Consider the following 24,555-nt stretch of genomic DNA (forward strand, 5'->3'; position numbering starts at 1 on the left):
CCAACTCCCTCTTCCTCTCCTCTCCTCTCCTCTCCTCTCCTCTCCTCTCCTCTCCTCTCCTCTCCTCTCCTCTCCTCTCCTCTCCTCTCCTCTCCTCTCCTCTCCTCTCCTCCCAGGTTTTCCTCTGGTGCTTGGTGCCTGCAATGAGTCTTCTGCTTCCAGCAGCCATTTTTTCCCTTTTTCTCTGCCAGGACAAAGAGAAATGAGAGAGAGAGGAAGTGGAGAAGGAGAAAGACCTACAGTACTTGCCTCACTGCTTGTTGTATGCTTTACATTGGTTTGGTCTAGCTTTCCCCCCTGCCAGAAAAATTGGTTTGGCCCCTGCTAGTTTCGCGGGCCCGCTTGTCCCCCCCTACAGAGTTCCAGAGTTCTTGGCGCAGCCGGGTGAGGAGAAGGATGTAGGAGAGTTCTGTGTGGTGGTTAGTTTAAGGGTCTCTCTCTGCCGCCAGAGGAGAAAGACAGGAGAGCACGTTTGCCCGTTTGCCCGCTTGTGAATAAAGATATACAGCTTCCCAGCCCAGCCGTGTGTCCCCGAGTCTGTCTCTGTTCACCACCGCGAATCTAGCCCGGCCTGCTGGAGCCCCCCGAAACATTAACAACAACTGCTCATGAACCCCCCCCCCCACCACCACCACCACACACACACACTGCAGGTGAGGGCTGAGGGCTTGAACCCAGATCTTTGCACATGGTAAGGTGTGCACTCAACCAGATCCACCACCACCAGCACCACCCCCCTTTTAAATTTTTTGCCTGAAATTTCACTACGCCAGGCCACTCTTTTTTTTTCTTTTTTCTTTTCTATGTATAGAGAGAAATAGAGAGGGAGCAAGGGGAAGAGAGATAACACAACATGACTCCATCGATGAAGCTCCCCCTGGTATGGTGCTCCCATGTGGTCCTGAGGCCCAAACCCAGGGCTTTTTAGGTGACAGGGCATGTGAGCTGTTTCCTGGCCCCCAGACTCTTAATTGTGTAATGCCAAGGTTAGAATCACATCTATAGAGGCCCTTAAAGCCCTCTCCTTCCAACTGTCCCCAAGATATATTTGCTGAAGGGGAGACGTAAACCCCACCAGCCTCCTCAGGCTCCTTGGAAGTGTTGGTCTGAGGTCACACTCTTTCCACCCTTCCCCCATAAGAAGCTTTGTGCCAGTCACTGTGAACTCATTTGAGAGAGCAGGTGTTCTGAGCCATGGCTGCCAGGCCAGGTGCATATACCAGGCAGAGCCTTACAGCATCAGTATTTATGCAAAAAAAAGGGCTGGGGCTAGGCAATGGGGCACCTGGTTGAGCGTACATTGTACAATGCACAAGGACCTGTATTCAAGCCCTCCAGTCCCCACCTGCAAGGGGAAAGCTTCACAAGTGGTGAAGCAGTGCTGCGGGTGTCTTTCGCTGTTCCACTCTGTCTTCCCTCTTTTGATTTTTGTCTCTATGCAATAAATATTATTTATATGTATATGAATAAAGATGCATGGCAACAATAGCTCTCATTCCACTCTGGACTGGCCTTCCTCTTTTTAAAAAATTATCTTTATTTACTTATTTATTGGACAGAGACAGCCAGAAATAGGGAAGGGGGTGATAGAGAAGGAGAGAGACAGAGACACACCTTCAGCACTGCTTCACCACTTGTGTAGCTTTCCCCCTGTAGGTAGGGATGGGGAGGGTGGTGGTGTCAAACCTGGGTCCTTATGTACTGTAACGTGCACTCAACCAGGTGCACCACCACCTTCCCGACTCTTAGGGTAGGAAGCAGACACAAAGATAAGAAGAGACTCACTCAGTCTGAGTCCAACGCAGGTTTCCCAGGCTGATTCTGATGACCTGGAGTGTGTCGGTTTGGTTCTCCACCAATGCCAGGTGACGTGTGACACCAGTGATGAATGCAGGAAGTGCAATGTAGACCTTCAGCTTCACTTCAGTTTCTGTAGAATTTCCCTCTTACCTCCCCCCCCAATAGCCAATGGTGCTCCTTTGACATAAGCTACACATAAAAACTCAAAATGAGGGGAAAAAAAACCCCCAGGGTTCCCTAAGGGGGGGGTGGTGGCTAACAGATCTGAACACATTGAGGGTTGAGAAGGATGCTGGGAGCAGGAGATAAGGAAACAGCTAGTAGGGCAGCCTTGGAGGGACTTCGTTGGGGTGTCACTGGGAGCTCTGCAGAGGATCTCTAATGCTGGGATCCAGGCCAAGGGCAGAAACTGGGGAGTTCAGATAAGCCTTCTCTGTTATTAGAGGCCTCTTGCTCTTCTAAGACTTGAGCTGGTTCCTTCAGGGCAGTTTTTCATGATGAGGCTGGAGTTGGCCAGACCCTGGTATTTTCCTTAATGATTCCTGTGCAGAAATGGAGGCCACACCCTTCTCCATTCCTGTCTCCAAGGGAGCCTGACTATGTTATTTCAAACCTGAGTTAAGATGCTTGGTGGCCCCATGTCCCTGCCAAGTCCCCTGTCTTGTTGATTTAGAAGTCTGGACATTTTCTGGAAGGTCTTTGAGAGAAGGGCTTCCAAGAAGTCTGCAAAGTATTCTTGGAGACGGGGGTTTTAATTCAGCAGAATGCTACTTATTGTCTGAAGGTGTGTGCCCTTTCCTCTTAAAATTCAGAACTCACAGTGGGACTAATGCTGCCCAAATCCAGTCTCTCAAACTGTCCCTACATTGTCTGGGGGAACAAATTTGGGGAGGGAATTGTTCCTCTTTTGTGGCAACATGAAGGTTTTTAACTACCCCCTCACCCTCATCTTCCCAGGCACCACTCAACCCTGATAATCACCTACAATGAAGAGGAGCAGGGAGGAGAGGGAGGGGAAGTGAGAGAGGGGAAGGAGGAGGAGTAGGAGGAGGAGGAGTGGTAGGAGGAGGAGGATGGAGAAGAGATGTACCCTATGATTAGACCAGCTGGGACTTGAACAGAGGACTGACTGGGCTGCAAGGGAATGGGGAGGGGAGGGAGCTGTATAGGAGGCCTGGGTGTTGACCTCCATTGGAGACACCTGCTGAAGGACCCCTCCAGTGGTCCTCCCTTCCTTGTCAGAATTCAAGCCCAACCCAAAGGCTTTTTTTTTTTTTTTCTTTTTCTGGGTAGCAAGAGGTGTTGAGATCTTCAAGCTGACCAACTCAGGGGCAGCATCTAGCTGCTCTAGTGAGGACCCCCTAAGAGCTACAAAGGGCGTAGTGGTGGACAACAGGTGCCGAAGTCTCCCTGCTGTAGGATCGCATGTGGGAAATGTCCAAAGGCGGAAGAGGCAGCAAGCAGACTGGAGGTTGTTGGGGAGGGGTGGGGGGAAGAGATGAGGCATCTGTGAGCTTGATTTTTTACCTGGGGCTTCATGCCTATGTGACTCCACCACTCACAGCAGACCTTTCTTCTTTTAATCACAGAAATAGGAGACACCACAGCACTGCTCCAGTTTGTAAAGCTTCCCCTGTATCTGATTCTCCCATGTAGTGCTAGAGGTTTGATCCTAGGTCCTTGGAGCAGGTTAGAGCACGTGCCCTATGGGGTGTGCTATCTCCCAGCTCCATTGAGGCTTTTAGTTTAGAGGTGCTGGCAGCACAACACGGAATGTCATTACTGAATTAGTCAATTCACTATGGTGAATTTTATGCTGTGTGGATTTCAGTTGAATTGGGAACAAAAGGGAAATGAGATCAAAAATAAATTAAAAAAAAATTAACAATGTGATCTACTGGCTCTTTGGTGCCCCCTGTAGGAGCAAAGGCATTCACAGCTCTCATTCCATTCTTTGCTGGAACCAGTGAACCAGTGGATTTGGGTTCTCCTCTATTTGCTGCACTGCAGTCCTTCCACTTCAAGTGCAGAATTTAGTGGGTCTTGGTGTATGCCCAGGGGCACAGACAAGGCCAAGTTCACTTCCAAAGGAAAAGGGGTTGGCAGGACAGGAGTGCTGGGGTGTGAGATGTTTGGATTTGGGCTTACATTTCTGAGAATCCACCCAGCAAGGCAGGTTTCCAGGAAGCGCACACTGACCAGTCCCGTGTCACCTTATTCTCAGTACACTTGGAGCAACTGCTGTTCTGAGCGAATCTGAATGTGTTCCTGCTTCCCTCCTTGACTGCCTTGGACCCAGAGATTGTACGTTTTGGAAGCAGAATCTGTGGCTGACTGGAATGTCTGGAGCAGGTGTGTGGACAGGCTCCTCAGTGTCACCCATTGGGCGGGTGTCAAAGGAGGAGTCTGCCATTTGGAACCTCCCCTCCCTTGGCCTTAATCCCCTTCTTGGACACCCCTCAAGGTGCAAACTAGAAAGAAAGAACCCCAACTCGCTTCATTTCTTGACCAGGGCATGATGACCTGAAGGTTTTTATTGCGTTTCCGGTTCCTGGTTAAATACTGGCATCTACAGAGGGGCAGTGACAGTGACTACAGAACCTGTGACGTTCACAGGGGTTTGGGCATCTCCATGTGACAATGAAGTGGGTGACAGAGGAGTCAGGCACTGCTGCTGCTGGGACCTGACACACAAAATGAAGTTCAGAGTTGCTCCCTAGGCCCCCTGCTTCCTCCTCAGCCAGCCTCATGTCACCAGGCTTCCAGCACCAGCAAGACTAGCTTTCCTCCCAGCCAATGCACCTGGTCCCAAACTTGTTAGGCGAAGGTGCAGAGGCCACACCCTGGTAACTGACACTTGGGTCTCAGTCTTGTCTCTCACAGGAGTAAGAGTGTGTGACCCCAAGTCTGTACCGACTCATCCTGACAGCAGCCTCTGGTGCTGGGGGTTCAACTGTGCCCCACCCCCCAAGCCCTCTGAATTTATACACCAAAATTGTAACCCCAGTACCCCTGGATGTGCCCTGATTTGGGAGCTGTCATGAACTCAGATGGGAACATATTGGCACAGGATGGGCCTTACAAAATGGGAACGTTTGGGGACAGCACAGAAACGCCACACAGAGGAGGCAGAAATGGATGTCACCTCCAAGGTGGAGAACATCCCAAGGCAGGGCTGGGGCTGACAGCCCCCCCCCCACACACACACACTGGAAGCCAGCCCAGCCCAGCCCTGTGGGTTTTGAGGCCAACTCAGTCCTACTGTTCTAAGCCACCCCAATTTTGGTCCTTTGTACAACAGCTGACACACTAAGTTAATATGCACGCAGACATGACTTCATAGAGGGGCCCCCCTTGCGCAAAGGGCCCCATCACTGGGGACCACTCCCTTTTCCAGGACAGAAACCCCTAGGGGGCAGGACTAAGTGCCTTTCAAGTGGACTCCACTCCCCTCCCACAGTGTTTACCAAGGGTCTCTGGGTACAATGAAATGACACTCAGGAATGCTGTGCAACATAGTTTAAAAATGTGGGCTGTCCTCTCTGTGAGCTCACCACCTCTAATAACTGCCACCCCAACTCAGAAGGCAGTTTCCCTTTGCAAGGAGCTAGAGTCTCCCACTGTGGCCTCCAAGTCTCAAAGGGAACCCTGATAATTGTGGGGCACCCAGGGGTGGAGGGGGGACTGATGGAGATGTGGGGCTCAACTCCTGCTGGCTGGATAAGGCTTGGTGTGCCTGGCCCTGCCCCCCACAATGCCTTGCCTACCGCCTTGATCACAGCAGGTGCAGTGAAGGGAGTGGGTGGGTGGAGAGTTGGCAGCCTTGTCCCTCAACCAGAGAGGGACGCATCTCTGGGACCCGGAAACGAGGGCATGCCTGCTTCTGGGCACTGCCGCCAAGAGGTGACACAGAGGACAGTGTGCTCCTGGGGCCCGGGCAGGTCCTGGCCCTGCCGCGCCTCAGTAGGAGTTGAGCGCCTGCTTGGAGCGGCGCTTCATGTGCAGGCGCTCGTGCCGGAGCAGGTCGTAGTTGTGCCGGAAGCTCTTGACGCAGTAGCGGCAGCGGAAGGGCAGTGCTGGGTTCTTGGCATGGATGAGCCGGTGGCGGGCCAGGTGCTCCCGCCGCCGGAATGCCTTTCCGCACTCACAGCACGGGAAGCTCAGCTGCTCCTTGTCCTTGTCTTTGTCCTTGTCCTCGCCCCCGGAGGCCGGCTCAGGCTCCTGGGGGCCTTCTGCCTGTGTCTGCAGGTGTGTCCGCCGGTGGGACAGCAGGTGCGAGTTGAGGCGGAAGCTGCGCCCGCAGGCGCCGCAGCGATAAGGCTTCTGGGCCGCGTGGGTCTCCAGGTGGCCGTCCAGGTCCTCGCTGTCCCCGAACAGCTCCCCGCACACGGAGCACTTGTGCCGCTGCTCCTGCTCCCGGCGGCTGCGCAGGTGCCGCAGGAAGTTGACTCTCCAGCGGAAGATCTTGCCGCAGTTCGGGCACACGTAGGACTTCTTGGAGCTCTGCATCTCGGCAGTGCTGCTCTGGTGGGGGGCAGGGGGCCCGCCCTGCTTTTCAGGGGGACTGCGGGGTTCGTCTGTGCAGTAGGGGCTGAGCTGGGGGTCCTCGTCCCCTGAGCTGGACAGGACGATCTCGATGGTCACCTCCTCGTCCAGGCTGTCCTTGGCCGGTGGTGCGGCGCCTCCAGCTGCAAGGAGCAAGGGGGAGTCATAGCTTGCTGGAATGAGTCACCACTCATTCCAGTAAGCTTCCTCCCCTCTGCTGCCATCTGACAGGCGGGAGAGAACCTTTCTCTGCAGGGCCAAATCACGCTGGCTGCCTCCCCACCCCCTTTGGTCCCACCTTGTCCCCCAGCCCTTGGTCCTGTCCTTGCTATTTTGTTTTCTCTTTCTCCCTCTCTCTGCTTCACTACTCTTGAAGCTCCCCCCCTGCACGTGGGGACCAGGGGCCTGAAACCTGCTCCTTGTGCATTGTGAACATATGCACTTAACCAGGTGTGCCACTGCCTGGCCCCCCTTTCACCCTAGCTTGCCCTCTCTCAACTTTTCTGCCCTATCAAATAGAGGGGGAAAAAAAAAAAGCCAGCAGGAGCAGTGATCTGACATGCAGGCACCAAGCTCCAGCAATAAACCTGGTGACAAGCAAAACAATACAAAAACCTACATTCTGTAGAGTGCCAAAGGTGCCTGAAGCCAGTACTGGATGCTGAGAGGTTCCAGAAGTGCAAGACCTACACACACCCAGTGACTGTGTGTGTTTATTCCCCCCCCACCAAGGCTATCACTGGGGCCGGTGCCTGCATGGTGAATCCACCATTCCCAGTGGTCATTTCTCCCATTTTCTCTACACAGGAGACACAGAGATAGAACACCACAGCAGCACCCCCACCAGCCCTGCAGGTGCCTCCATGTAGTGGCCAGGACTGGAACTCAGGTCCTAGTGCCAGGTAACAGTTATGCTCTGCCAGGTGAGCCACCTTCCAGCCAGTGATGTCTTACTGGCCCTGCTATGGATGTGAGCAACCCAGGTGACAGGCCTGAAGGCGGCAGGCTTTGCTGAGCATGAGGATCCGGGTTAGAGCGGACACCCACGGGGGCACCATACAGTACAGAAGCTCCACAGGTGGTGAACAGTGTTTCGTGTTTCTTCCAGTTCCATAGTCCCCTGTCACCCCCGCCTCATCTCACTTCTGTGAAAGGCCCTGGCCCACAATGAAGGGTCTTGGTACCAGGTCCCTGAGCTGGCTTCAGGATGATAGATATTCTGGACTTAGCTGCTTTTTGGTTAGGGGTCCAAAAGTGAGAACATGGTGGAGCCCCCTGCTCCCCAGAGGCTCCTTCTCGCCACTCCAAAAGCCTGGTCTCTCGCCTGAGACATTCTCAGGAGAAAGAGATTCACAACAGCACCCTTGGGAAAGGCATGGTGGGAGTCCTTGAATTCAAGGAGACAGTTCAGCAAGAGCACCAGCATGAACGTTCAAGACTCCTCCTCGAATGCACACACACGCACGCACGCCACATTCACACTACAGGCTCACGCGTACACACAGGTCCACAGGAGATGCACACAGCCCCTGAGGCTCGGGCCCTCTCTACCTGGGCAGGTGCTCTGATCCAGTGTCGTCTGCAGGCAGGTCTGGAACTCTGGCACCTGCAATTCGTCTCGTTTCCTTTCTTCCCCTTGGAAGGGCTGGACACTCGGGAAGTCTTTCAGAGGAGAAAAAAGAAGTCAGTTTGTCCTGATACCGCAGTACTTCCCAGGGAGGCACCATCACAGATGCCAGACTAAGACCTGAGTGCAGCCTAAGGGTCCCTCCTAGGGCTAAGCAGCACACATTTGTGGGGAGAATGAACTTGCAGGCAAGACACCACCAGAGTGGGTTCTGCAGCTGGTGACTATCAAAGTGGCTCACTCCTTGAACTTGGAAAAGCAGCTGTCTTGTGCCGTGTGGTCATTTCCACTGTCTGTGGTGAATTTATTGCCTAGCACCAGGTCTGCCTATCGAAAGCTCTGGCCCTGAGACAATGGATGCGGTTCCAGACCTGGCCTGCTCTGTGTCAGCTTTAGGCTCCAAAGGGGAAAGAGCTGTGGGGTTGCTATTCTCCAGAGGAGCAGTTGTCTTAAGCATTTTGACACAATAGTGACAAATACGAGCTCTGGGGACAAAGGAGGTTGGGAAAAGATGCTGCGAGCTGGATGGTGTCAGTCAGGCCTCAGTACTTCCTGTGCCTCGGTTTCCTTTTTAAAGGCACTTGTAAGTACTGTGCCCAGTGCCATTCAACTGGTGACACACCCTCCCTAACCCCTCATGGAACCCCCCCCTCCCCAGCACAAGGAGCAGCTCTGAGCAGAGAGGAAGTGCCTCCTTTGTTTACCTGTCCCAGTAAAATGAAAGGAGTCAGGGAGGGGGTGAAACTCTTTCTGAAGACAGAAGAGACTGCAGGATGGGTGTATCGTCCCCGTCACAGTAGCCAGCCTGAGTATTCTAGAACCATCTCTCACCTACGTAGGAGACCTGGGGTCCGTCCTTCGCCTGTAGGTCCTGCCACTCTGGAACCCGGGGCTCGTTCTCTTCTTCCTGGGTGGGGGGCAGCTGGGCATCGGGGTCACCTGCTCAGAGGAAAGAGCGGGGACTCCCTGATGATGACAGAAGGGACAGGGGCAGGACACGGCTACAGAGAAATGGACAAGCACAAGCCCAAGGGGAGGAGACATAGTGGAGCTTATGGGGGGCGGGGAGGGACTCTGGGGGTGTCTGTCTCAGGGCTGTTAAGAGAACACGGGACAAGGACAAAAGCAGAAAAGCAATTTCCAGAAAACACATTTGATTTTGTGTGGGATCAGCATGCCGTGCACGTGACTGGTGCTGGGCAGTCCCTGCTGTGTGGCACTGTGCACACGTGGGAGGGGGTGCGGAGAGGGGGTCATCTTACTCGGAGGTAGCGTCACCCCGCAGTCCTCCCCGATGATGAACTCTCCATAGAAGCCAGTCTGGGCTGGGTCGAGAAGGGACCAGTCCTCCTCCGAGAAGCAGAAGATCATATCCTTGTAGGGAAAAACCCAGTTCTGAAGCCACAGGAGAGAAGCAGGGGTGCCTCAGCCCAGGGACAAGGGGTGGGGATGAGGGTGCCGGCTGGGGCTGAGAGACAGAACTCCCCCTGCAAGGGTGAGAGGGGCAAGCCGCACAGGAGTGGAGCCTGGACTGGGTGGAGCAGGGAAAGTTCTTTTCTGCTTCCAGCCTCAGGCCGTGAGCATGGAGTCTAAAATGATGGCCCCAGGCCTGGGAGTTAGCTTACCTAGGAGAGTGTACAATTTACAGTGTGTGAGGAATCAGGGTTCGAGGCCACCCACTCTGCCACACAGGTTTGCACTGTGCAGTTCCACAGCAGTGGAGCAGTGATGCAGTGCCTCTCCACCGCCCCCCCCCCCCCCCGTGTCTCTCCTGAGCTGAAATTTCAAGGAAAAAGGATGGAAAAAAGCAGAACCTTCATGTAACACCAGGAGAACATAGTATAAAAGAAGTCTTTTGCAAAAGGAAAGTACTGGACCAGCAAAATAGCTGACTGGGATAGTGGGATGCTTTGCATGTGTATGACCAAAGTGTGAGGCCACTGCACTGAAGGAAGCTTTGATGCTGTGGTTTCTTTCTTAAATCTTTTTATTTATTATTGGATATAGAAAGAAACTGAGATGGAAGGGGGGACAGAAAGGGAGAGAGACAGACACCTGCAGCCCTACTTCACCACTTGTGAAGCTTTCCCCCTGCAAGTGGGGACCAGGGTCTGGAACCTGGATTTTTTTTTAAAAGTATTTTATTTATTTTAGAGAGAGATGCAGAGAGAGAAAGACAAACACCAGAGCACTGCTCAGCTCTGCCTTATTGTGGTGCAGGGGGTTGAACCTGGGACTTCGGAGTCTGAGGCCTGAAAGTCTCTTTGCATAACCATTATGCTGTCTACCCCCACCCTGATGCTGTGGTTTCTTCCTCTCCCCCTCCCCAGTAAATAAAATATATAATATATGGAAAAGGGAACTAGAGCCCTGCTGCTCAAAGTGTTAAGTTAGGCTCTCAAACTTTCTATAAATGTTAATGACAAGAAATTGACAAAGATCATGAATGTCATTGAAAAAACTGTTCATTTTGCAACAGTGTGGAGCTTTGACTACTTAATAGCATTTCACATCTTAATAGTAAGATGTGAAAGACTGACAACTAGTGGTCCCATCAACAATCTGTCTGTCCCTCCAAATCCCAGGAAAACAGATCTAGCTATCGACTCACTTGGTAATGTGGCTGTAGTAGATAGTGCTTGTCGAACTTACCCACTGGGTCACGGCTGAGTGGGGCACCTATTTTCAGCACAAAGCATTTAAAATAAAATTCCCTATGAGACTACATCAAATTAAATAAGCTTCTGCATAGCAAAAGAAACTACCACCCAAACTAAGAGACCCCCTCAGAGAATGGGAGATCTTTACATATCATACATGAGACAAGAGGCTAATAACCAGAATATATAAAGAGCTTGCCAATCTCAACAACAAGACAACAAATAACCCCATCCAAAAATGGGGGGAGGACATGGACAGAATATTCACCACAGAAGAGATCCAAAAGGCCGAGAAACACATGAAAAATGCTCCAAGTCTCTGATTGTCAGAGAAATGCAAATAAAGACAACAATGAGATACCACTTCACTCCTGTGAGAATGTCATACATCAGAAAAGGTAACAGCAGCAAATGCTGGAGAGGGTGTGGGGTCAAAGGAACCCTCCTACACTGCTGGTGGGAATGTCAATTGGTCCAGCCTCTGTGGAGAACAGTCTGGAGAACTCTCAGAAGGCTAGAAATGGACCTACCCTATGACCCTGCAATTCCTCTCCTGGGGGTATAGCCTAAGGAACCCAACACCATCCAAAAAGATCTGTATACACATATGTTCTTGGCAGCACAATTTGTAATAGCCAAATCCTGGAAGCAACCCAGGTGTCCAACAACAGATGAGTGGCCGAGCAAGTTGTGGTCTATATACACAATGGAATACTACTCAGCTATAAAAAATGGTGATGTCACTGTTTTCAGCTGATCTTGGATGGACCTTGAAAAATTCATGTTAAGTGAAATAAGTCAGAAACAGAAGGATGAATATGGGATGATCTCACTCTCAGGCAGAAGTTGAAAAACAAGATCAGAAGAGAAAACACAAGTAGAACCTGAAATGGAATTGGCGTATTGCACCAAAGTAAAAGACTCTGGGGTGGGGGTGGGTGGGTGGAGAGAATACAGGTCCAAAAAGGATGACAGAGGACCTAGTGGGGGTTGTCTTGTTAAATGGGAAACTGGGGAATGTTATGCATGTACAAACTATTGTATTTACTGTTGAATGTAAAACATTAATTCCCCAATAAAGAAATAAAAATAAATAAATAAAAATAAAATTCCATTTTGGGTTAAGAAAGTAAGTCTTTCGTACAGCTAATTGGAAAGGACTTCAAGATAACATTTCTATTCAGAAAAAATGCAACCCATGGTGTTTTTGTATAATGTACTAACATCTGCTTTCAGAGATGAAAAGGAATTTTTAAAAAGTTTTTAAAAAAAATTTATTTAGGGAGTTGGTCTGTAGCGCAGCGGGTTAAGCACAGGTGGCGCAAAGCACAAGGACCGACATAAGGATCCCGGTTCGAACTCCGGCTCCCCACCTTCACAGGCGGTGAAGCAGGTCTGCAGGTGTCTATCTTTCTCTCCCCTCTCTGTCTTCCCCTCCTCTCTCCATTTCTCTCTGTCCTATCCAACAACGACAACAACAATAACTACAACAATAAAACAACAAGGGCAACGAAAGGGAATAAATAAAATAAATATTTAAAAAAAAAAGTCTAAAAAAATTTTATTTATTTTCCCTTTTGTTGCCTTTGTGTTTTTTTTTTAATTGCTGTTGTAGTTATTATTGTTGTTGTTATTGATGTCGTCATTTTTAGATAGGACAGAGAGAAATGGAGAAGAAGGGAAGACAGAGATGGGGAGAGAAAGAGAGACACCTGCAGACCTGCTTCACCGCCTGTGAAGCGACTCCCTTGCAGGTGGGGATCCTGGGGCTCCAACCGGGATCCTTAGGTATTTTGTGCCACGTGTGCTTAACCCGCTGTGCTACTGTTCGACTCCCGAAAAGGAATTTCTATCATTCAAACCTAAGGCCTTGCATCTGCCTGAGTCTTGGGGAGATGGGCAGTTTACTGCCATGAGGTGGCCTTGGGGACAAGCATGGGAGTCAGATAGTACAGCTCCTCTGGTAGCTCGGAACACCCCATCCACACCCGCATTTTTTTTGGGAGGGCATGCTAGGAGTTCACACTTGCACCACACTTTTTCTCTCTTGAAATTTAAGATTGAGAGAAAACGGAAAAGAAACAGGAAGAGGAAAGAGAGACTCCACGGTATCTGCTGTGCATGGTGTTTCCACACGGCGCCAGAGAATTGAAGCCAGGTCAGCAAGTCCTGGTCTCCAACTTCAATGTTTAAACCCACCTTGGATGAACACAGTCATATGATGAACCTGAAGGGCATAATAACACCAACTGGATCTATGAAATTACCTGACCGTATTTATCTTTGTAGAGCTGGGGACATTCACAAGTGCCATTTCATGGTTTCAAAGGTTTTTTTTTTTTTCTCCTTGTTTTTGCCACCAGGGTTATTACTGTGGCTCAATGCTGACACTATGAATCCATTGCTCCCAGTGGCCATTTTCCCTTTTTCTTTCAATTTTTTTGATGGTCAGAGAGAAACTGAGAGGAAGAGGTTGCGGTTGAGATAAGACAGGGGGGCTTGAACCCTGAGCTTGGTAATGTGTGCACTCAGCAGGGTGCTCCAGCGCCCCACCCCACCACTTTTTCATTAAGAAATGTAAGAGATGGGGGGGGGGGGAGAGAACATCCCCTCAGCTTCCCCCAGTGCTACGGTTACTTCCACACGTGCTGAGATGTAGCGACTCACACCCGGGCCATTCATGTGACAAGACATAGGTCCTACCCAGTGAGTATTTCTCCTCTCTAAAGAAATTACCAAGGCTAGGAAAACTACATAGTGTAGTGCACCAGATTTGCGTGCTTGATCTCCCAGAAGTTCCAGGTTCAATACCAGCTCCCACCATAAGCCAGAGCTGAGCAGTGCTCTGGTTTCTGTCTCATTACAATAAATTGGTATATCCAATCATGTGACAATGGCAAATGGACCAAGGGTCTTGTGTATTCACCATGGTTCCAAGAGGCCTCTGTGGCCCAGTTTTAAGACTTCTATATGTTGGGAGCTGGGCAGTAGTGCAGCAGGTTAAGTGCAGGTGGCGCAACACTCAAGGACCAGCGTAAAGATCCCAGTTTGAATCCCTGTCTCCCCACCTGCAGGAGAGTCGCTTCACAAGTGGTGAAGCAGGTCTGCAGGTGTCTATCTCTCTCTCCCCATCTTCCCCTCCTCTGGCCTTTTCTCTCTGTCTTATCCAACAACGACAACGATAACAACAACAACAACAACAATAATAAAACAAGGGCAACAAAAGGGAATAAATATTAAAAAAAAAACACCCTTCTTTGTATTTAGAGAAGGGGCAAGCAATAGGGAGATAAAGAAAGATGGAGAGATACCACTGCCCCATTGGCCATGGGGCTCCCTTTGGTGCTATCCATGGTACTGCTGGGGCTTGAACCTAGGGCTCCGTGTATAGTAAGGTGTGTGTTCTATGCATTAAGCTACCTCCTGGCCTTTAAGCAGTCATCTTGTGCTGCAGCTCTAGCATGCATGGTAGATGGATGAGTTTGTTCCCTGCTCTCCTAGTGTCACTGGAGATCTATGGGTGGGTACTCTGATATCCTGCCCCAAATGTGCTGCCAGCATGCATCTCCTAAGAAAAAAACTGGGGGGGGGATCGGGTGGTAGCGCAGCGGGTTAAGCGCCCGTGGCGCAAAGTGCAAGGACCGGATTAAGGATCCGGGTTTGAGCCCCTGGCTCCCCACCTGCAGGGGGTCAGTCGCTTCACAAGCGGTGAAGCAGGTCTGCAGGAGTCTGTCTTTCTCTTCCCCTCTCTGTCTTCCCCTTCTCTCCCCATTTCTCTCTGGCCTATCCAACATGATGACATTAGTAACTACAACAACAATAATAACTACAACAATAAAACAAAAAGGGCAACAAAAGGGAATAAATAAATATTTAAAAAAATTCTAAATAGGCATGGGTAATTACCATGGGTAAGTTTTATTAAAAAAAAAAAAAAAAGAAAAAGAAAAAAAGAAAGAGCTAGGGATGGTGAGATCACATGTGCCTGGCCTGAGTTCAAGCCCAGGCACACCTCATGGTGTGTGTCTGTGTGTGTGTGTGTATACGTGCACTACTGAGAACACAGAAAGCTCTGCTGCTGTGGTGTCTCCTGTTTTGACATCCAAATGTAAATGCAGCTTGGAATACTGAAACTGCACATGTGTGAAGCCCTGGTTCCATCAAAGAAAGGGAAAAAAAAAAGGGTGGGAGGGGAGACAGGCAGTGGTGCATCTGGTTAAGCGCACACATTACAGTGTGCAAAGACCCCTGGCCCCCACCTGTAGGGGGGAAGCTTCACAAGTGGTGAAGCAGGGCTGCAGGTGTCTCTGTCTGTTTCCTCTATCTCCCTGTTCCCTTTCAATTTCTCTGTCTCTATCCAATAATAAACCAACAATAAAATTGTTAAAAAGAAATGAAAAGAAATGTCCAGGAGCTGGCTAGCACTGAGGTTAAAAAAATAAGGTCCCACATTTGATCTCTGGCATCATGTATGCCAGAAAGATACTCTGGTTTACTCGTGTTAAAAAAAAAAAAAAGCTGGGAGTCAGGTGGTAGTGCAGCGGGCTTAGCGCACATGGCACAATTCACAAGGGCTGGGCTTAAGGATCCTGGTTCGAGCCCCTAGCTCCCCACCTACAAGGGAGTCGCTTCACAGGCGGTGAAGCAGGTCTGCAGGTGTCTATCTTTTTCTCCCCCCTCTGTCTTCCTCATCTCTCTCCATTTCTCTCTGTCCTATCTAACAAGGATATCAACAACAACAACAACAATAACTACAACAACAATGAAAAACAACAAGGGCAATAAAAAGGGAAAATAAAAAAAAAAAGAAAGAAAAACATATATATAAAGCTATTTCCTTTTGAGACAGAGAAGGTTTAGAAGCAGAGAGAAAGGGGAGTTTGGTGGTAGTGCAGCGGGTTAAGCGCACATGGCGCAAACCACAAGGACCGGCGTAAGGATCCCAGTTCAAGCCCCCAGCTCCGCACCTGCAGGGAAGTCCCTTCACAGGCAGTGAAGCAGTTCTGTAGGTGTGTGTCTATCTCTGTTTCTCTCTCTCTCTCTTTCTTCCCCTCCTCTCTCCATTTCTCTATGTCCTATCCAACAACGACATCAACAACAATAACTACAACAACAATAAAAACAAGGGGAACAAAAAGGAAAATAAAATATTTAAAAAAAAAGAAGCAGAGAGAAAGTGAAAGTAAAAGAGTCTACAGCAGTGAACCATTATTCAGTGCAGTGGGAGCCAGGCTCAAACCTGGATCATGTACATGGCCAAACAGCACACACCCAAGTGAGCTACTTCACTGGCCTGAAAAGGGCTATTTTCTTAGATAAGTTCACCCTCATCATCACATGATTCCAGCATGGTACAAATGTCAGAGGACAATTCAGAAGGGACCTCATCAAACTAGAGATCTGGGGAGTCGGGCTGTAGCGCAGCGGGTTAAGCGCAGGTGGCGCAAAGCACAAGGACCGGCATAAGGATCCCGGTTCGAACCCCGGCTCCCCACCTGCAGGGGAGTCGCTTCACAGGCGGTGAAACAGGTCTGCAGGTGTCTATCTTTCTCTCCCCTTCTCTGTCTTCCCCTCCTCTCTCCATTTCTGTCTGTCCTATCCAACGACAACAACAATAATAACTACAACAATAAAACAACAAGGGCAGTAAAAGGGAATAAATAAATAAAATAAATATTTAAAAAAAAATAAAAACTAGAGATCTGTTCAGGTAAACAGAGTGGATACAGCCCTTCTTATTATGCTTATTTTTTAACTTAAAAAATATATATGACCAGAAGGGGTTGCCTATTTCAAAGTGGATTTTCAGAGGAGACCCTGCAGCCTACTAGGAGACTTAGTTTGTCCTAATTCCTCTTCTTCAGTACAACACCAATTATGGCCTTGACACTTCAAGTGTCAGGAGACAGTGGTGAGGAAACCAGATGCCACTAGAGGTCGGGCCTGGGGCATCACAGGGCTCTGCTTTTTGCCTGTCTATCAAAAAGTGGAACTGTAGGAGCCAACAACCCAGACAGGCTGGGGCAGGGACAAAAATAAAACCCTGTCCAAAGGCTGGGAAAGGCCGCCCGGCTGCAGCCTGTTGGCTGGGCTCCAAGCCAATGCGGACACCCTCCCCACAGTGGCAAAGATAAGGACCAGACTCCCAGCCTGGCTGGGCTCCTCCCCTAAGACAAGGAAGGAGGACAGAACAAACCTCTGTGGTGACAGAGACAGGAGACCAGGATCAGTGGACGGCTAGCAGGAAGACAGCAGAGGCAAATCAAAGAAACAACAGGCCAGGTTTTGGAATAACACCAATCCTGCTCAAAACCTCCACAAAACATGAGAAAGAAAAGGAGAGATGGCCCAAGTTGTCAGTATCGGGAATGACACTGGAGCTGGGGAAGTGAGTGGCTCGGTAGTTGAGTGCCAGAGATCCATGTGTGAGGCCCCCAGGGTTCAATCTCAGGCATCGCTTATGCCAGAATGGTGCTCTGGACTTTCTCAGAAAAAGTAATCTTTAAAAAAAAAAATAAGAAGGACAGACACAGGGTATCACCAGCCCACTGCTCACAAAGGAAGGCCAAGGGACAAGCTACACTCATATACTTGGTGACCACGATGAGTGAGTACACCGTGTAAATCACGGCCCTATAGCGTCCGCTGTCAACTAGCCATAGAAGCAGCCCTGCCACCATCCAGGAAGTTGAGTCTATAATTAAAAAGGCCACTTCCCCTCAGCCCCCACTGAATCGGGCTCGGATGGCTTCATTTGAGAATTCTACCAAATGTTCAGAGAAATAACGCCAGTTCTACAGTCTGTTTTAGAAATCACGAGGTCGCGCCTTGCGATTCCTTTTATGAAGCTGCACAGAGATGGTAAAGGAAGAGAGAAACCCAGTGCCTCTCAAGAATGTCATCCAAAGATCTTTAACAGAACAGCAGCAAGTCAAATTCAACAACATATTCAAAGTCATGGCAAGAAAGCAGTTTATTTCAGGGATGCAAGGCTGGCTTGGGATAAAAAAAAAAAGTCACTGCAGCCCCAGTGATGCAATGATGCAATGGTAGAAGTGTGAATCCCCCAAATATGAGGCCCCAAGTCTGGCCCATGGCATCACAGACGCCAGGGTAAAGCTCTGGTTCTTTCTCTGTGTTTTTTATGAAATAAAAAGGGGGGTGGTGCACCTGGTTAAGCGCACACATAATAGTGCACAAGGATCCCGGGTTCGAGTCCCCAGTCCCCACTTGCAGGGGGAAAGCTTTGCAAGTAGTGAAGCAGGGCTGCAGGTGTTTGTCTGTCTCTCTCCCTCTCTATAACTCCCTTTCCTCTTGATTTCTGGCTTTCTCTATCCAATAAATAAAAATAATTAAAAAAAAAAACAATTAAAAAAACGTCTTTAAAACAATGTTAAAGGGGCCAAGTGGTGGCACACCTGGTTGGACATACACTGCAATGTGCAAGGACCCGGTTCAAGCCCCTGTCCTCACGTGCAGGGGGAAAGCTTTGCGAGTGGCAGTGCGGCAGGTGTCTCTCTGTCTTCTCTCTCTCTCTATCACGCCCTTCCCTCTTGATTTCTGGCTGTCTCTATCCAATAAATAAAGCTAATAAAAAAAAAAAGTTTAGGGAGTCGGGCAGTAGCGCAGCTGGTTAAGCACAGGTGGCGCAAAGTGCAAGGACCAGATTAAGGATTCCAGTTCGAGCCCCCGGCTCTCCACCTGCAGAGGAGTTGTTTCACAAGCCACAAGAGGTGAAGCAGGTCTGCAGGTATCTATCTTTCTCTCCCCCTCTGTCTTCCCCTCCTCTTTCCGTTTCTCTCTGTCCTATCCAACAACGACGACATCAATAACAACAATAATTACTACAACAATAAAACAACAAGGGCAACAAAAGGGAATAAATATTTAAAATTAAAAAAAAAAAGTTTAAAAACAAAATTAAATTGCAGCCTAGGGGGTGATGGTGTCATGGATAAGGACCTCTCAAGCATGAGGTTCTGAGTTTGGTCCCTGGTAACACATATGCCAGTGATGCTCAGCTTCTCTCTCCCTCTCATAAATAAATCTTAAAGATCCCAAAGGAGGAGGAGTAAGTGGCACAGGCATGCATCCGTCAGAACAGGATAGTAAAGGGGCACATCAGGAACTGCTGCTGAAGGCTGTGGGGGAGTAAGTGAGGGAGACAAGTCCAAGCTCCCACTCTGCCAGGTGCCTGGGAAACCAGCCATGGGCATAACCCGTGGAGATCCCCTAACAATCCACTGCTGCACTACAGTCTGTACTCGTCCTTCCTTTCCTGCTGGCCGAGGGCCTGTCCCCATGATAATTTATCCCTAAAGGACAACAGACAAGACTGAAGGAGAATGTCATTTCTTCTCACTAGAGCAGCCTTGGGTATAGGAGGCCCCCCCACAGTCTGAACACCAACCCCCAGCCCATACACCGTGGAGTCCCAGGGGCGGGAAGAGGCGCGTCCCTAGCTCACACCCTACCCAGCTGGGTTTCCTGGGTCGGGGCTGGCACACGTACAGCCACTTACCGAGGGCAGCTGCACGGTGGTCACCTGCTGGAGGTCCCTCAGGGTGGTTTCAGGAAGAATCTCGTCATCTGGCAGAACTGAAAAAGACGGGGAGGGTGGCTCATTAAGTCCCAGGTCCCTGCTGCTTCGCTTGCAGGCACGACAGCATGTTGTTGGGGGTAGGGACTCCTGGTTTCTAGCTGGCTTGGCCCCAGTGGTGACACGACTTCCTGTGACTTCAGGGGTCTCAGCTTCTTCTCCATAAGCAAACTAAAGGGGAGAGCACTTTGGAGTCAGGGTGCTGGTGAGGATGAGCCCAGTGTCCCACAAACTCACATGCTGATAAGTTCAGGACTTTCACGGCTCCTCAGCTTGGGCCAGAGAGCTAGTTTAGCTGGTCAGAGACTGGACTTGTATGCCCGAGAGCCCAGGTTTAATCCCTGGCACTGCCTCTGGGCTCTCTGTCCAAAAATGAAGAGTTTCCATGAGGGCACAGGCCAGGGTCCTCCCTCTCCCTCATTGAGACCTCTGTCACGTTTGAGAGGATTCTCTCCTGATTGGCAATTGCACCTTTACTGGTTCTTCATCCAGTCACACACTTGGGTCAGAGATAGCCACCAGTTGCTTTCACAATGTGCTCATTTTTCACAGACAAGACTTAAGGATATATAGTATCACCTCTTGGGCTAGAGGAAGCTTGGAGGTTGGCCCAGCTCATGTGCTAAGTCAGCGTCAAAGCAGGGTTCCTCATCTTTCACAGCCCAGGACACTTTTAGCAAAAGCAGGGCGGGAGTCTGAACAGAAGCTGGGACAAGAAGCTGCCCAGTCACTATAGATGTGGGGTTCCAAACAGGTGTTCAGGCTGGACAGTGTGGACTTGTAGAGGACGTATCTGAACTCCACACACACCTACTCCTGTTCCTCTTGTGGTGTGAGGGCACAGCTCCCTGCAAATGCCAATGGAAAGCTTTCAGCCTCTGGACAACATTTACTTGGTGGTGGTGGTGGTGGGGGCTCCACATCAAGCTTTCAGCCCCTCTTAACAGGATCCTAGGATGTCATTAAGCCACCCAGTGTGCAAGGCCTCCCTGAGAGCTAATCTCCCCGTCTGATGTCCACACCTATCTCAGGGAAATGCCTCAGAAAGTCACTAGGAAGCCTGTCTGGCCAGGTGAGCCCCTGGGACATTCTCAGCCCTGCACCGCCCCCCACAACTGCTCTCCACCTGTATAGCCAGGCTGCTAGGACAAGCGTTCATTTACTGGTTGTTTCCTTTATGTAATTTTAAGTGGAACCGTGCTCTGCCTCTCCCAATCCTGTGTGGAAGCCCCAGGCCCTGTCCCCAGAGTGTGGGGGCACTTGGAAATCAGCTCTTTAAAGAGGTGACAAGAGTGACATGAGGTTGCTGGGATGGGCCCTATTCCCAAGGTCTGTGTCCTTGTCACTGGAGATCAGGGGACAGATGCTCAAAGGGATGGCTGTGTGAGGACATGGGGGAGGTGAAGGCATCTACAACACAAGGAGAAGCCCCAGGAAGCTGCCTTGCCAGCACCTGGCTCTCAGACTTCCAGCCTCCAGGCCTGAGACATGAGTTAAGTGGTTGGAGCGCTGGGGTGCGTCTCCTCAGCCCTGCAGGTAAATGGACTCTGTTAGCCAGGGGCAGGCTGGGGAGTGAATCTGATTCCTATAGCAGTGGCCATGGCTGCCCACTGAGAAATTGAATCTGCACCCTTTCAAGGTGAGTATCCAGCTACTCCAATGCCAAGCACCACTTCTGCAGGTCACAGGAAGGTAGTCCCGGCTGCTACAACTCCTTTCTCTGACTGCAACTACAACCCAGTGTGGCCACACTGTCCGAGTCACCTGCAATCCACTCCTTGGAAATAAGAACTTTAGCTGACAATCTAGGCGCAAAGAACTCAAGTCCTGGTCTTAGCATTTCATCCTTGATCCTTCAGAAATCTACTAAGGGTTCTCTCCACTCCCTGGGCAAGGCACCAGAGTCCGCAGAGTTTAGAATCCTGCCCCATGGGTTGAACAGACAGGATAATGGCTATGCTAGTCTTTCATGCCTACGACTCTGAGCTCTCACATTCAAATCCCAGCACTACCATAAGCCAGAGCTGAGGAGTGCTCTGGTATCTATCTCACTGTATCTCTCTCTAAAGGGGAAACAAACAAAACAAAACCAACCAAACAAATAAACCTGTTCCCTCCCCAGCAAGAAGATTCAAAGCCATGTCATATGGAGTGGATGAAGTACATGGACAACAGGCCCAAATAGTGAGATACCACCTTGTTCTGGAGTTGCCTTTATATCTCCTTTCACAATCAAAGACAATTCTTTGAGTACAACAGTGAGGAAAAACAAATTCAGCTATGCTCAGCTCCACACAGGTCCTAGTGGGACCGTGAGGGTCCCCCATCCATGTACCCTTGTAGAACCTGGCACTGGAGAAGGTTCACAAGCCCCCATTTTCAAGTGTTACTGTCAAGTGCATACTTCTCCTCTCACCCCCTTGGGCTCCATACCTGGATCCCCGTTGGGCTGGCCTGCTGTTCTCAGGGGCCCAGGGCCCATAGGCAGGGGCTCCTGGCCTTTTGCAAGGTCGCTCTGGGGTTCAGGCAGCAGCCGTTCCTGCTCCTGGTCTGGGGGACCATCCCCGTCGTCAATCACCACAGGATCCTCACAGTGCTTGAGCTGCAACCCAGAGAGGGCCTGTCAGTGGCAAGGTCCTGGCCAGGGAGGGTAGTGTGCTATGCCAAGGATGATGCAAACCTTGGCCCAGCGTCAGGATGGGGCTCTAAGAGGGGATGGTGGTTAAGGGCTCTTAACCAATGGGATCTATTTTCTAAGGATACCAGGCCTGGGAATGAAATAGGACCCCTGCTCTCTGGGATAAGACACTAAAGAAGGTGGGGCTGCCTCCATGCTAACCGATGTCCAGTCTGCTGCCCACCCTGCCACCGGCTCACCCACTGCCAGGGTCTCCCTGGCTCTCGCTCCAGGGCCTCCACAGCTGCCACTGCCTGGTCACCGCTCTCGGGTTCCTGGGCGCGCACCCAGCCTTGAATCTCACGGGGCAGCACACCTAGGAACTGCTCCAGTACCAGGCACTCCAGGATCTGCTCCTTGGTGAGGCAGTCCGGCCGCAGCCAGCCCCGGCACAGCTCCCACAGCCGGTGCAGGGCTTCCCGGGGCCCGGATGCCTCCTGGTAGCGAAAGCGGCGGAAGAGGCGGCGAGAGGACTCCGGGCTGAGCAGTCCCCCGGGGGGGCTGGGGCTCTCTCCTGGTGGGCTCCTCATTTTCCGGGGCTCCTCGCTCTCCTTCGGAGCCAAGACGCGGGGGCACAAGGCTGTGGGCATGATGGGGTTTGATGGGGGTCAGCGGCTGAAGACGACCCTATTTCCAAACAGAAATGGGGGTTCAACATTCCGGTTTCCGGCAGTAGTCATTTTGGGGGGTGGTGGTGGTGGGGACAAAGATGGCAGGTCTGTGTGACTTGGAGGAGGACACCCCCCACCCTGCTGAAGTCATGTGATTTCCCCTCAAAATAGGTAATGAGATCCTAGAGGATGCCGGTGACATTTCAAATGATGTAGTAAAAAAAATAAAAACCTCCCAACAAAATGACACTAGTGCCCCAAGACACACGGGGCAGCAGCATGCAGGAGACACAAGTAAGACGAGTACCTTTGGCGCAGGGCACAAGAGGAAGGGGCCCACGAGGCTGCTCTCTTGAGGGTCACGAGTCAAAGTTGCTGTCCTTGTCTTTGAGACCGTTACAAACTGAGCTGGAAGACAAAGACAGGCCCACTCAGAATGAACCTGTAGAGTCAGAAGGGGCCTTGCCCCAGAGCATGGGCCAAGGAAGCAGGGATGCAGATATCAAATGCAGGGGTCAGGGGTGACAGCCAGCATGTCCAGAGTTTACCCAGGAAAAAAAAAAGCCAGAGTCGCCACCCACTGCACAGCCCACTTCACCAGACTTAATGCTACCTTTGACCTTCAGCCTTGCCTCCACCCCCTTCTTGGCTCACCCCTCTTCAAATTGCCAACCACACATCGCCCTCAGGCAAAGACAGGATGGGCTCTGGGGTCCTTCTACAACCCTCAGCCTCCTGCGCTCAAAGACTAGCAGGTGACAGCAAGGAGCAGCAAATGCAGCCGGGAACCCCAGGAAAAGTGAGGGGGGGGGCGGAAAGTCTATTTTCCAGCATCCACAGGCCTCAGATCCCCATTCCAACACATTAGCCTACAAGAGTTGAGGGTGGGGGTGGGCATCTCGAGTCTCAGCCCCATTTCAGAGGAGGGAGAGGAGGCTGAGGGCGCCCACATCTCCAACCCTCTCCAAAGTGACAAACAAAATGCAGACTGGAGGAAAAGCTGCGCCCACGGCCCACAGGCTGTTTGCCCCCACCCCTCATTTCCTGCAGCGCCCAGTTTTGCATCCCAGCCCCCCCAACACTCCTTCAGGGCCCCCTGTAGGTCATGCAGCTGTGCCCCTGGCCCACGGCAAACACACACACACACACACCTCGAGGGGGGATGATCAGCTGGGCCCCCGACCACCGCAGACCCCGCCTCCTCCCCCACCCGTTACCCCGCCAGATGGCTACTCGGTCCCCGACACCTGGCCCCGTCTGGGAGCGGAGCCCCGATGAATGAACTCAGGCGCGTCCCCCGAGGGCTCGCTCCCGCAGCTCCCGGGGCCGGGGGAGGGAGGGGGAGCAGGGCGGCGCGGCGGCGGCGGCAGGAAGGGGCGGGCAGGGCATCTCAGGTCAGGGGCCCGGGAAGCGGCTCCGCGCTCCCGCCCGCTCCCGCTCCCGCCCGCCACACGCACGCGCACACGCTCGGGAGCGCGCACTCACTCTCGCTCGCGCGCGCCCGCAGCTACCGCGGCGCCCGGCCGCTCACCGCACAGCCCGCAGCTCCTGCCCGGCGCCCGGCCCGAGCCCCTCCTGCGGCAGCCGCGGCGCGGGGCGGCCGCTCCGCATCTTCCAGGCTCTCCCAGGGCGGGGAGGGGAGGAGGCGCGAGAAGGCCGGTTCTCCGCGGGGGCCCCGCTCCGTCCTGCTGGCCGAGCCCCCGGCTCCGCTGGGAGGGGAGAGAAGGCGGGCGCCTAGGAAACAGCATTCGTGCCGTCCGATCTCCCGCCCGCAGCAGCCCCAGCTCCCCGCCCCGGGGGCTTCGCGAGGCGAGGCGGCGCCGCGGGCGCGCGGGGCTGGAGGTCGGGGGCCGCGGGTACCCGGGCTGCACTCACCGCCGCCGCGCGTCCCCGATGGGCCGCGCAGGCCTGGCCGCCGCCACCGCCGCCGCCGCAGCCGGAGCCCGCCGGACGCGGAGGAAAGGAAAGGCCGGAGCCCTCCGGCTCCCTCCCCTGGGACACTTCCTGCTCCGCTCTAGGACTGGGGAGGTCTCCGC

At 51.7% G+C, this 24,555-nt stretch overlaps 2 protein-coding genes across 8 annotated transcripts in view; both read right to left on the reverse strand.

Annotated features, from left to right (window-relative positions):
* H3-4 (H3.4 histone, cluster member) overlaps positions 1–24,555 on the reverse strand; it is an 82,189-nt gene that overhangs the window by 42,923 nt on the left and 14,711 nt on the right. The gene's annotated exons all lie outside the window — the stretch shown is intronic.
* Positions 4,301–24,550, reverse strand: ZNF496 (zinc finger protein 496). Of its 7 annotated transcripts, none has more exons than XM_060197442.1 (10): positions 24,395–24,550; positions 22,827–22,927; positions 22,244–22,535; positions 21,665–21,833; positions 19,154–19,230; positions 18,106–18,219; positions 9,235–9,346; positions 8,804–8,911; positions 7,897–8,007; positions 4,301–6,488 (listed from the first exon to the last, which is right to left on the reverse strand). In XM_060197442.1, exons 3-10 carry the CDS (start codon positions 22,496–22,498, stop codon positions 5,761–5,763), a joined length of 1,674 nt encoding a protein of 557 aa, XP_060053425.1. In that variant the 5' UTR covers positions 22,499–22,535; positions 22,827–22,927; positions 24,395–24,550; the 3' UTR covers positions 4,301–5,760. The 7 variants fall into 7 exon arrangements, with proteins under 7 accessions (XP_060053425.1, XP_060053421.1, XP_060053419.1 ...); XM_060197438.1 differs by having other exon boundaries at positions 22,109–22,488; positions 24,395–24,549; XM_060197436.1 differs by having other exon boundaries at positions 22,109–22,535; positions 24,395–24,549.

The sequence above is a fragment of the Erinaceus europaeus genome, chromosome 9 (genome assembly GCF_950295315.1).
Source record: "Erinaceus europaeus chromosome 9, mEriEur2.1, whole genome shotgun sequence".
Classification (NCBI taxonomy): Eukaryota; Metazoa; Chordata; class Mammalia; order Eulipotyphla; family Erinaceidae; genus Erinaceus; species Erinaceus europaeus.

Excerpts from the sequence above, each read along its gene's own strand:
- ZNF496 (XM_060197436.1), bottom strand. The coding sequence starts at position 22,498 with ATGCCCACAGCCTTGTGCCCCCGCGTCTTGGCTCCGAAGGAGAGCGAG. Across the intron at positions 8,912-9,234 it reads CGGGGTGACGCTACCTCCGA|GTGACCCCGATGCCCAGCTG; the intron begins GTAAGATGACCC and ends TCCTCTGAGCAG. Across the intron at positions 8,008-8,803 it reads ACCCCAGGTCTCCTACGTAG|ACTTCCCGAGTGTCCAGCCC; the intron begins GTGAGAGATGGT and ends CTCCTCTGAAAG.